The sequence below is a fragment of the Entelurus aequoreus genome, linkage group LG18, assembly GCF_033978785.1.
Source record: "Entelurus aequoreus isolate RoL-2023_Sb linkage group LG18, RoL_Eaeq_v1.1, whole genome shotgun sequence".
NCBI classification, from domain to species: domain Eukaryota; kingdom Metazoa; phylum Chordata; class Actinopteri; order Syngnathiformes; family Syngnathidae; genus Entelurus; species Entelurus aequoreus.
In genome coordinates this window covers 7,394,370-7,407,196 of record NC_084748.1, presented here as the reverse complement: position 1 = coordinate 7,407,196, position 12,827 = coordinate 7,394,370, and the positions used below count along the sequence as shown (strand labels likewise).

The window sequence follows — 12,827 nt, the reverse complement described above, 5'->3', positions numbered from 1 at the left end:
TCTGCAGGCTTCCACAGCAACAATAGAACAAACATGATGCTTATTTTTAGCCCGCCTCTGCGATGGGAACATTCATCCTGGCAGTAAAAACCCAAAAACCCTTCAAATTGACCCCAGAAGAACAAAAAAACGGCAAATTCTCAAGTCAGATGAGTCCAAGCGACGCGCTGGGAGAACACTCGCCAAAACAAAACACAAACAAAACGCAAGCCGAGCCAAAATCCAATTAAAAGTATCTCCCTGGAAGGGAGCGTCAGAGGAGTGGCGGAACGTCCACAGCCGGCGCCAGGACGTGGAAAAGAACTCACTTGGTGACCTTGAAGATTCGGAGAAGTCTCAGCGCTCGTAAGACGCTGATCCCGAACGACGTGCCGGGTTTGATGGTGGCCCAAACCACCTCGAAGATGCTGCCCACGATCACCTGCACACACACACACACACACATCATCCTCAGACAAAATATCACTGCACTTTACATTAGAATTGTGTGTGTGTGTGTGTGTGTGTCCTCACCACACAGTCAAAGCAGTTGAATGAGGAGTGGAAGTAAGGCTGGATGCCAAGACCGTACATCTTGATCATCATCTCAGACATGAACAACCCCAGGAAGATAAACTCTGCATAGACTGCACACAAAGGGAGGGAAAACACACACAATGTAGACATCGTTGTACACTATTAACATACGTGAATGTATGGATTACTCACATGGCCCTAAAACGTGACAAATTGGGAAGGTGCACGATTCACCGTGGCCGCCAGACGGCAGTATAGATTTGAATATATTAAAATGTGTATTGTGGCAATTCCAACTTTGACCACAGCATCAGTTGTTATGTAGTGGCGCTTTCCATCATTTTCAGCAGACCCCCAACATTCCTCTCACGCGGGGATGGGGCCATAAGAATTTAAGGCTGCAGCTAACGATTATATTTCTATCGATTAATCTATAGATTATTTTTCGATTAATCGGTTAATCTATAGATTATTTTTTCGATTCATCTATGGATTATTTTTCCTTTTACCGATTATTTTTTATTTTATTTTATTTAAAATGAAGATGAAAAAATAAAAGTAGGCCAGTTTTTTCAAAAGGCATGGCTTTTATTTACAAAAAAAAAAGTATGGCCACTCAGTCAACATTGACAACAACATGACAAAATATTCTGTAACAATGTAAACATTTAAAACTTTTAACATTTAACAAAATTAAAAGTAGTTTATTTGCTTTTTAATGTGCAAATATAAAAGTCAACATCCAGTGCAAATCTTAATATTCTGCAATAGTATAAGCATTTCAAAAGTAAAAGTATTGCTTATTTGCTTTAAAATGTGCAAAAATAAAGATAAACATCCAATACAAAAAAGTGCAAAACGAAATATTCTGTAACAACAGTGTAAACATTTCAACAAAAGTGAAAGTATTGCTTATTTGCTAAAATGTGCAAAAATAAAGATAAACATCCAATACAAAAAAGTGCCAATCTAAATATTCTGGAGCACTGTAAACATTAAGTATTGCTTTTAAAATGTGCAAAATAAACATCCAGTCCAACACAGTACACAATAACCAATTCTACTCATTCCAGTTAATGACTAACAGTTGTAATGAAGAAAGGTTAGCATGTCTACATGCTCTGGTTCTTTTCTTGTTTACAATATTCCCAGCAGCTGAAAATAGGCGCTCAGAAGGGGTCGATGTGGCTGGAACTGAGAGGTAATTAGCCTTCACCTCAAGCCAGGACTGCGAGCGAGCTGAGCTGCAGTTTAAGTTTCTAGAAGGTCAACGGGCTCATAGTGATGTTACTAGTAGTTGACTGGGAGGTGTTTATTATCATTTGGGGAGAGTCCGCTGCCTGATGCTCACCTGCTAAACACCTATCTGCTCCACGCTGAAGCGCTGACTACATGCGCTCTGAATACGCACTGCTGATTGGCTGATAATGCTTCGTGTGTACCAATCAGATGGTTGTGTGGGTGGGACAATGCTGCGTGTGTACCAATCAGATGGTTGTGTGGGTGGGACAATGCTGCGTGCTGAGACAGAGGCAGGAGCAAAGCAACTTGTTAAGACTTTAGCAGCTAAAGTTAGCTTTAGCTTAGAAACTCGTTCGGTACACCCCCGTACCGAACCAAAAGCCCCGTACCGAAACGGTTCAATACAAAACACGTACCGTTACACCCCTAGCAGATACAAATGACACATTCATGTTTTTGTGTAATGATGACAACGTATGCTAACGCGGACGATTGACTAGTTGATGGTTGATGGTTTTCTTTTCAAATGTTCGTTCATAGCCGTTGTGCTGCTATGATAGGCCATTTCCGCTCGACACAGTGTGCATACAACAACATTATTAGGCTGTGTATTGAAATACTCCCACACTTTTGACGACTTTTGGCGTGCGTTTTTCCCCTCGCTCGCATAGTCTGCTTTGCGCTCCGCCATGACGGTAGTGTGACGTAAATATGCGACGCGTCGACCCACAAACACGGCGTCGACGTATTTACATAACCGATGACGTCGACTACGTCGACGCGTCGTTTCAGCCTTATAAGAATTATTTCCCTACTGTAGTGTACACGTACGCATATGTCATTACTAGGGGTGTCCCGATACACCTTTTTCCCTTCCGATACGATAGCAACACGGGAGCCTTGAGTATTGGCCGATAACAATATTGATCCGATACGATATCAGCAGGAATCACACATACTTTTATTAATTTGTAGTGTGGGATGTTGGAAAAGGTATGATAAAGTGCAATTAGTGTAAACGTAGAATAATAATAGGTATGAAAAACACTAACCCAGTGGTTCTTTAAGTTTTTTCCACCAAGTACCACCTCAGAAAACACTTTCTAAATGCCACCATAATGACCAACGTTAAAATACTGTAGCGTAGTAGGTGTAAGTACTTGTTAAAACGAGGCAGAGGTTTTATTTATTTAAGTGTTGGATTATTTCGGATTGTATTACATGTTTTTAGTTATATAGATATTTATATATATATTTATATGTGCATGTACAGTCGTGGTCAAAAGTTTACATACACTTGTAAAGAACATCATGTCATGGCTGTCTTGAGTTTCCAATCATTTCTACAACTCTTATTTTTTTGTGATAGAGTGGTTGGAGCGCATACTTGTTGGTCACAAAAAACATTCATGAAGTTTGGTTCTTTTATGAATTTATTATGAGTCTACTGAAAATGTGAGCAAATGTGCTGGGTCAAAAGTATACTTACAGCAATGTTAATATTTGCTTACATGTCCCTTGGCAAGTTTCACTGCAATAAGGCGCTTTTGGTAGCCATCCACAAGCTTCTGCTTGAATTTCTGACCACTCCTCTTGACAAAATTGGTGCAGTTCAGCTAAATTTGGTGGTTTTCTGACATGGACTTGTTTCTTCAGCATTGTCCACACGTTTAAGTCAGGATTTTGGGAAGGCCATTCTAAAACCTTCATTCTAGCCTGATTTAGCCATTCCTTTACCACTTTTGACGTGTGTTTGGGGTCATTGTCCTGTTGGAACACCCAATTGCGCCCAAGACCCAACCTCCGGACTGATGATTTTAGCTTGTCCTGAAGAATTTGGAGGTAATCCTCCTTTTTCATTGTCCCATTTACTCTCTGTAAAGCACCAGTTCCATTGGCAGCAAAAAAAAAGGCCCAGAGCATAATACTACTACCACCATGCTTGACGGTAGGGATGGTGTTCCTGGGATTACAGGCCTCACCTTTTCTCCTCCAAAAACATTGCTGGGTATTGTGGCCAAACAGCTCAATTTTTGTTTCATCTGACATCACATGGATAAAGATAAGACCATCACCAACAGGTGTAAAAGAAAGTGCATCTCTATCCTCCTTCAAAACCGCACTAAAAGAACACCTCCAGGCAACTACAACCCTAGACTAACACCCTCCCCCCACCACATCCCACCTCCCCGGATTGTAAATAATCAAATGTATATACTTGTTCTTATGCTTTCTGAACTCACTATGTTCACCGCTCGCTGTACATATCCTAACAAGTCAGACCTACACTGTTTCAATGTTAATTTCTCTGATGATGCAATTGTTGATGACTGAAGTGCTGATATCAACCAAACCTAACCGCCCTGCCCCAACCCCCTCCACATCGCACCCCCCGGATTGTAAATAATGTAAATAATTCAACGTATATACTCTGATAATTAACTTGTGTGATGACTTATTATGCTGATAGTATATATTTGTACCATGAATTGATTTACGTGGACCCCGACTTAAACAAGTTGAAAAACTTATTCGGTGTTACCATTTAGTGGTCAATTGTACGGAATATGTACTGAACTGTGCAATCTACTAATAAAAGTTTCAATCAATCAATCAATCAATCTGGAGGAAAGTTCTGCGGTCAAACCAAAGTTGAGCTTTCTGGCCACAATACCCAGCAATATGTTTGGAGGAGAAAAGGTGAGGCCTTTAATCCCTAGGAACACCATGCCTACCGTCAAGCATGGTGGTGGTAGTATTATGCTCTGGGCCTGTTTTGCTGCCAATGGAACTGGTGCTTTACAGAGAGTAAATGGGACAATGAAAAAGGAGGATTACCTCCAAATTCCTCGGCACAACCTAAAATCATGAGTCTTGGGCACAGTTGGGTGTTCCAACAGGACAATGACCCCAAACACACGTCAAAAGTGGTAAAGGAATGGCTAAATCAGGCTAGAATTAAGGTTTTAGAATGGCCTTCCCAAAGTCCTGACTTAAACGTGTGGACAATACTGAAAAAACAAGTCCATGTCAGAAAAACCAACACATTTAGCTGAACTGCACCAACTTTGTCAAGAGGAGTGGTCAAAAATTCAAGCAGAAGCTTGTGGATGGCTACCAAAAGTGTCTTATTGCAGTGAAACTTACCAAAGGACATGTAAGCAAATATTAACATTGCTGTATGTATACTTTTGACCCAGCAGATTTGCTCACATTTTCAGTAGACCCATAATAAATTTATAAAAGAACCAATCTATGAATGTTTTTGTGACCAACAAGTATGTGCTCCAATCACTCTATCACAAAAAAAATAAGAGTTGTAGAAATGATTGGAAACTCAAGACAGCCATGACATTATGTTCTTTACAAGTGTATGTAAACTGTATATAAGGCTTTTAATTTTTTGCGGCTCCAGACAGATTTTATTTTTGTATTTGTGGTCCAATAAGGCTCTTTCAACATTTTGGGTTGCCGACCCCTGCCCTACTTGATCGTATCGTTATGCTAAGATGTAGCGCAAAATGGTGGCCGTGCGATTGCACACTCACACAGGAAGTCGGAGAGCAGCTCGGGCTGGTTGTAGTGCACGGCGGCCACGCAGATGGTGTTGAGGCCGACGAGGCACAGCACCGTCCAGTAGAACGCTTGCGTCTTTACGATCTTCCGGATGAAGAAGCGCAGCCGGCGCTCCTTCTTGCTGTAGGTGGAGCCGTCCTTGCCGCTCTTGATGCTGGAGCGGGCGAAGCCTGAAAGACGGGAGGATGAGTGACGTTTTAGCGTTGGCATTGGCGTTGCTAGCTAGCATTAGCCGCCGCGGCGCCTACCGACAGCATCGCCCATGCTGTCCTCGCCCTCCTCCGTGTTGAGCAGCTCCGTCTTGTTATTCTTGGTTTTGATGGTCGGCCTTCGTCTGGAACCTACAGCGTGACAACAGCAGCCTGTTTAGACTGTGAATGGAGCGCGTAGTTACAACTCTGTGCAGACCACTCCAGATACGCTTTACATTTTTCTAGTGAAGAGGCTTTCACATGAAAGCACGTATCGCTCTTCTCAACGAGCAGCGGGTGCACTCGCAGGCAACTCTGTCTTGTTAGTGACAAAACGACACAATAATAGAACGTTTTTTTCTTTCTAAACATATTAGTTTTCCTTGTCAGTCTTAACCTTGTTGGGAACCTCACTAACTAATTGGTAATGTTGCGTTGGACCAGTTCTTCCTCCCAGGGAATCTAAGTTACTGGTCAATCCCGAATTCTTTCGATGACATATATGCTGAGTAAGAAGGACCATCAAGACAGAATTGGAATATTTTCAAGTTTTACTAAAGCTTTAGGAGATCAGTTTAACCAATACATTCATATCGGCTACTCTAGTTGATCTGAGATTCAAACGGACAAGCCAACTTCTTGCACACAAAGAAAGCCCCCATCTCCCCCCTCTCAACACTGATAAGGAAAAGAGTGGGGGTTGTAGTTCACATTCCAAGGGTGAAGACACTAACCAGGCATCTGAAATGTCGAAAGAAACTGGTAAAATATACAAAGGAAAAGTACTAGCTACTCTAAACATGGCTATGTAGAAATAAGGAACTCTTAAACATATATGCATCCTCCACAGTAACTTCCTGGTAGCCTAGTTAAATTACTTGTATCCTTCTTACCTTCCTGGGATCCTGGCTAACTTCCTGACAGTGTGGCTAACGTTCTGGTAGTTTGGCTAAATTCTGATGGCCAAGCTAGCCTCCTTGCAGCCTGGCTAACTTTCTGGTAGCCTTATGAACTTCCTAAGAGCCTGGCTAACTTCCTGACAGGGTAGCATCGACCTTAAGAAAGTCAGTGACTTCACTATTAAAGTGGGTGACATTGTTATCACCAGGAAAGATGAGGTCACCTACCTAGGTTCCATTCTAGAGGCTAATATTTCCTGTGATAAAATGGCAACCAAGGTAATCAAAAAGGTCAACCAACGAACAAGATGTCTCTACAGAATCTCCTCTCTTTTCAACAAAAGCACCATAAAGATTCTACCGGGAACTCTCATTCAACCCTTTTCCGATTACGCATGCACCTCCTGGTACCCTAGCACCTCCAAAACCCTCAAATCAAGACTCCAAACATCCCAGAACAAGCTACCGGTAGTCAGGTTACTTCTAGACCTCCACCCCAGATCTCACCTCACTCCTACCCACTTCTCCAAAGTGGGCTGGCTCAGGGTGGAGGACAGAGTAAATTGCACTGAGCCTAGTCTTTAAAATCCGCTACACCTCCCTGATACCGAAGTACATGTCAGACTACTTCCAGAACGTAAATGACCGCCATAACCACAACACCAGGGGGAGCTCCACAAACCACGTTAAACCCAGATTCCGATCTAACAAAGATCTTAACTCATTCTCTTTCTATGCCACATCAATATGGAATGCACTCCCAACAGGTGTAAAAGAAAGTGCATCTCTATCCTCCTTCAAAACCGCACTAAAAGAACACCTCCAGGCAGTTACAACCTTAACCTAACCACCTCCCCCCACCACATCCCACCTCCCCGGATTTTAAATAATCAAATGTATATATACTTGTTCTTGTGCTTTCTGAGCTCACTATGTTCACCGCTCGCTGTACATATCCCACCAAGTGAGTCCTACACTGTTCCAATGTCCATTTCTCAGATGATATAATTGTTGATGACTGAAGTATGCTGATTGCAACCCCCCTAACTTTCTTAGTAGCTTTTCTAACTTCCTGGTTTGCTGGCTAACCACAAATAGATGGCAGTTCTGTGGGAAACACTGAAGAATGTAGTTGTTCACGCCGCCATAGTTAGGAGAGGCGGCTGGGGCGTTACCGTCAAAGTTCCCAGTGGTGTCGTCCTCTGCCAGGATCACTTCTTCTGGAAGCAAGAAACCAACGCGTTAGCGTGTGGCATCAGTTTCACGGTGTAGCGGGTTACCGTGGCAACAAGCCGACCTGCTTTGCAGATCCACTCCAGGTAACCGTTGAGCTCGCGCTCGATCTGCTGCTGCCGCCTCAGCTTGAGGAACTCGCTCCGGTTCTCCACTCGCTCTCGCTCTTTGGCAAATTCACTGTCACACGCGGAGCAAAACATTTAGGTGGCCGGGAAACGAAGCCAGGACAGGGATAGGAAGAGATGAAAAACACCTACCCTGAGAGGACACCCAGAACCAGGTTGAGCATGAAGAAGGAGCCGATGATGATGAGGGGGATGTAGTACATCCAGTTCCACGAGCTGCCCTCCACGTCGTTGCTCTGCAGCACACAATCTTTTTTTTTGGTCCAGCTTTGCACAGCACAATACACTTTTACACACCAAAACATACACACTTCCTGTTAGTGGTTGGCTAACTTCCGAGAAGCCTGGCAAACTTCTTTGGTAGTCCTAATAGTTCTAAACGTTCCAAATAGCCTACCTAAATTACTGGTAGCCTTATTAACTTTCTGGGAGCCTGGCTAACCTCCTGATAGTCTGGCTAACCTCCTGATAGTCTGGCTAACTTCCTGATAGTCTGGCTAACCTCCTGATAGCCCAATTAACCTCCTGGTTGGCCTTTTAACTTCCTGGTAGCCTGGCTAAATTCTGGTCGCCTGGCAAACTTCATAGGAGCCTGGCTAACTTCCTGGTAGATGGACTAACTTCCTGGTAGATGGACTAACTTCCTGGTAGCCGGACTAACTTCTCGGTAGTCGGACTAACTTCCCGATAGCCGGGCTAACTTCCCGGTAGCCGGGCTAACTTCCCGGTAGTCGGACTAACTTCCAGGTAGCCGGGCTAACTTCCAGGTAGCCGGGCTAACTTCCAGGTAGCCGGGCTAACTTCCTGGTAGCCGGGCTAACTTCCTGGTAGTCGGACTGCTAGTAGTCTGGCTACCTTCTTGAGAGCCTAGCTAAATTACCGGTAGCCATATTAACTTCATGGGAGCCTGGCTAACCTCCTGGTAGTCTGGGTAACTTCCTGATAGCCTAATTAACCTAATGGATGGCCTTTTAACTTCCTGGTAGGCTGGCTAAATTCTGGTCGCCTGGCAAACTTCATAGGAGCCTGGCTAACTTCCAAGTAGCCGGGCTAACTTCCTGTTAGTCGGACTAACTTCCTGGTAGCCGGGCTAAATTGCTAGTAGTATGGCTACCTTTCTGAGAGCTAAATTACTGGTAGCCATATTAACTCCCTAGAAGCCTGCCTATTTTCATTGTAGCCCAGCTAACCTTCTGGTAGTCTGGCTAACTTCTAGGTAGCCTGGCTAACTTCCTGGTAGTCTGGCTAGCTTCCTGGTAGTCGGGCTAACTTCCTGGTAGCGGGGCTAAATTGCTGGTAGGCTGGCTACCTTCCTGAGAGCCTAGCTAAATGACTGGTAGCTTTATTAACTTCCTGCAAGCCTGGCGACTTTCATTGTTGTCTAGCTAACCTTCTGGTAGTCTGGCTAACTTCCAAGTAGCCTGGTTAACTTCCTGGTAGCCGGGCTATCTTGCTGGTAGCCGGTCTGAATTGTTAGTAGTCTGTCTGCCTTCCTGAGAGCCTAGCTAAATTACTGGTAGCCATATTAACTCCCTGGGAGCCTGCCTATTTTCATTGTAGCCTCGCTAACCTTCTGGTAGTCTGGCTAAATTCTAGGTAGCCTGGCCAACTTCCCGGTAGTCGGGCAAACTTCCTGGTAGTCGGGCTAAATTGCTAGTAGTCTGGCTACCTTCCTGAGAGCTAAATTACTGGTAGCCTTAATAACTTCCTGGGAGCCTGGCTATTTGCATTGAAGCCTAGCTAACCTTCTGGTAGACTGGCTAGCTTCCTGGTAGTCGGGCTAACTTCCTGGTAGCGGGGCTAAATTGCTGGTAGGCTGGCTACCTTCCTGAGAGCCTAGCTAAATTACTGGAAGCTTTATTAACTTCTTGCGAGCCTGGCTACTTTCATTGTTGTCTAGCTAACCTTCTGGTAGACTGGCTAGCTTCCTGGTAGTCTGGCTAACTTCCTGGTAGCCGGGCTAAATTGCTAGTAGTCTGGCTGCCTTCATGAGAGCCTGGCTAAATTACTGGTAGCCTTATTAACTTCCTGGGAGCCTGGCTATTTGCATTGAAGCCTTGCTAAAACCTGCTCAGTGGCTTTGTGGTTAGAGTGTCCGCCCTGAGATCGGTAGGTTGTGAATTCAAACCCCCGCCGAGTCATACCAAAGACTATAAAAATGGGACCCATTACCTCCTTGCTTGGCACTCAGCATCAAGGGTTGGAATTGGGGGTTAAATCACCACAATGATTCCCGAGCGCGGCCACTGCTGCTGCTCACTGCTCCCCTCACCTCCCAGGGGGTGGAACAAGGGGATGGGTCAAATGCAGAGAGTAATTTCCCCACACCTAGTGTGTGTGTGACTATCAGTGATACTTTAACTTTAACTAACCTTCTGGTAATCTGGCTAACTTCCTGGTAGCCGGGCTATCTTCCTAACTTGCTAGTAGTCTGGCTGCCTGCCCAAGAGCCGAGCTAAATTGCTGGTAGCTTTATTAACTTCCTGGGAGCCTGGCTCCTTTCATTGTTGCCTAGCTAACCTTCTGGTAGTCTGCTACCTTCCTGAGAGCCGAGCTAAATTACTGGTAGCTTTATTAACTTCCTGGGAGCCTGGCTACTTTCATTGTAGCCGAGCAAACCTTCTGAAAGTCTGGCTAACTTCCTGTTAGTCTGGCTAACTTCCTTGCAGCCTGGCTCACTTCATGACAACCTAGTTTGTGAATCTGCATTGTTTATGCTTATAAATCATTATTAATCTGCAGTATTTTCCTGTCGGTTTGGGATCATTTCTGTGTTTGGAGGGTTTGGACGTTGTGCTGCCTGCCTCAGTAATAGTTAGCCCGGGTGACAACTGACTTTGCGGAAAGTGCTTTTGTTCTACACAAGAACTCAAAGTAGCTCAAGCACAAGTTCTTGTTCCAAAGTGACCCACGTTCTCCCGTAAAGTCCAACCTGGGTGCTGACAGCGTGACTCACGCAACATCGACTCATGGAGGGTCACGTGACTAGCGAGGCAGCAAAAAATTGATCCTCCTTTGCCTCGGTTCAGAACTCCGAGAAGAAAATGTGTCACCAGGATGACGGTCCCGGGTTCTGACCCGAGCGTCACTGTGGCGGCGTAGCTGGAGCGCCGCCTGCACGCAGCCTGTCTCTATTAAACTTTCATTGGCTTCTTCCTGACTGAGCGCCGGGGTCAGTCTTCATCCATCAAGGAAGACGTTAAATATAGAACGAGACGGACCAGAATAGAGGACGAGGAGGCGGCGGAAAGGGAGGCAGAGAGCAAACAAAAAGAGCGCAGGGTGAGGAGGAGGAGGACGGAAAAGAGGAAGAGTTTGGTGCAGGAGTGTCCAAACTACGGCCCGAAACGCCACCAGCTTAATAAGGAATATGGCCGGCGGGGTGCCACCAACCCAATTATGAATATCTGCAAATGTTTCGCTATCTCGTGAATATTGCACGCGTGTATGACAATGAATTGCACCTTGAAGTGTTCAAAGCACAGCATTTTTATATAAGACCCAATCCAAACAAGCTCTCCCACTCATGGCCAACACAAAAAGTCAACACACACGGTCACGTACAACACAAACCTGCTCACTGAACTTTATGTGTCTTATAAAAAATAAAAAAAACATCCAAGCACAACATATGAGTCAAAATAATACTCATTTTAAATCCCCTGCAATGCATGATGGGAAAAATTTAAAACACTCTCTCCCCACTTATCCATGTTTGGCGCATTTTAGCTGCTTGATATTTTTGATTGATTACAAAACTTTAAGAAGGTCGTCCCGGAAGTAAACAAGATAGGAGTCCAACTTTCACTTAGTCTTAATATCCAGTTATATTAATTATATATCCATATACATATATATACATATATATATCCATATACATATATATACACATATATATATATATATATATATATATATATATATATATATATATATATATATATATATATATATATATATATATATATATATATATATATATATATATATATATATATATATATATATATATGTATGTATATATACATATATATACCGATTAAATATATATATATATATGTATGTATATATATACATACATATATATGTATATACGTATATACGTATATATATATATATATATATATATATATATATATATATATATATATATATATATATATATATATATATATATATATATATATATATATATATATATATATATATATACCTATATATATATATATATATATATATATATATATATATATATATATATATATATATATATATATATATATATATACCTATATATATATATATATATATATATATATATAAAATATTATATATACATACATATCGATATACTGTATATCTATATATACACCAATAGACATATATATATATGTATATATATATATGTATATATATATACATATATATATATATATATTTAGACTTAGTATATATACATACATACATACAGTACGTATGTATGTATATATACGTATATACATACGTATGTATGTATGTATATATACGTACGTGTGTATGTATATACATACATACATACGTACGTGCATACGTATATATGTATATATATATATATATATATATTTATATACATATTTACATACATATAACGCCGTTGACATCACACATGATATCACACATTTTATATATATAGCATACGTACGTTTATATATATATATATATATATATATATATATATATATATATATATATATATATATATATATATATATATATATATATATATATATATATATATATATACATACACACACTACCGTTCAAAAGTTTGGGGTCATCCAAACAATTTTGTGGAATAGCCTTAATTTCTAAGAACAAGAATAGACTGTCGAGTTTCAGAAGAAAGTTCTCTTTTTCTGGCCATTTTGAGCGTTAAATTGACCCCACAAATGTGATGCTCCAGAAACTCAATCTGCTCAAAGGAAGGTCAGTTTTGTAGCTTCTGTAACGAGCTAAACTGTTTACAGATGTGTGAACATGATTGCACAAGGGTTTTCTAATCA

The 12,827-nt window shown here is 41.9% G+C and overlaps 1 protein-coding gene across 6 annotated transcripts in view; it reads right to left on the bottom strand.

The window, feature by feature from the left end:
• cacna1ab (calcium channel, voltage-dependent, P/Q type, alpha 1A subunit, b) overlaps nucleotides 1-12,827 on the bottom strand; it is a 302,834-nt gene that overhangs the window by 151,005 nt on the left and 139,002 nt on the right. For all 6 annotated transcript variants that reach the window (XM_062026422.1, XM_062026423.1, XM_062026425.1 and 3 more), the window contains 7 exons: nucleotides 7,918-8,021; nucleotides 7,722-7,837; nucleotides 7,600-7,644; nucleotides 5,583-5,675; nucleotides 5,307-5,504; nucleotides 514-626; nucleotides 309-421 (listed from right to left, as the gene is read on the bottom strand). In XM_062026422.1, the coding sequence (XP_061882406.1) occupies nucleotides 309-421; nucleotides 514-626; nucleotides 5,307-5,504; nucleotides 5,583-5,675; nucleotides 7,600-7,644; nucleotides 7,722-7,837; nucleotides 7,918-8,021 (782 nt within the window). The remainder of the gene's footprint in view (nucleotides 1-308; nucleotides 422-513; nucleotides 627-5,306; nucleotides 5,505-5,582; nucleotides 5,676-7,599; nucleotides 7,645-7,721; nucleotides 7,838-7,917; nucleotides 8,022-12,827) is intronic.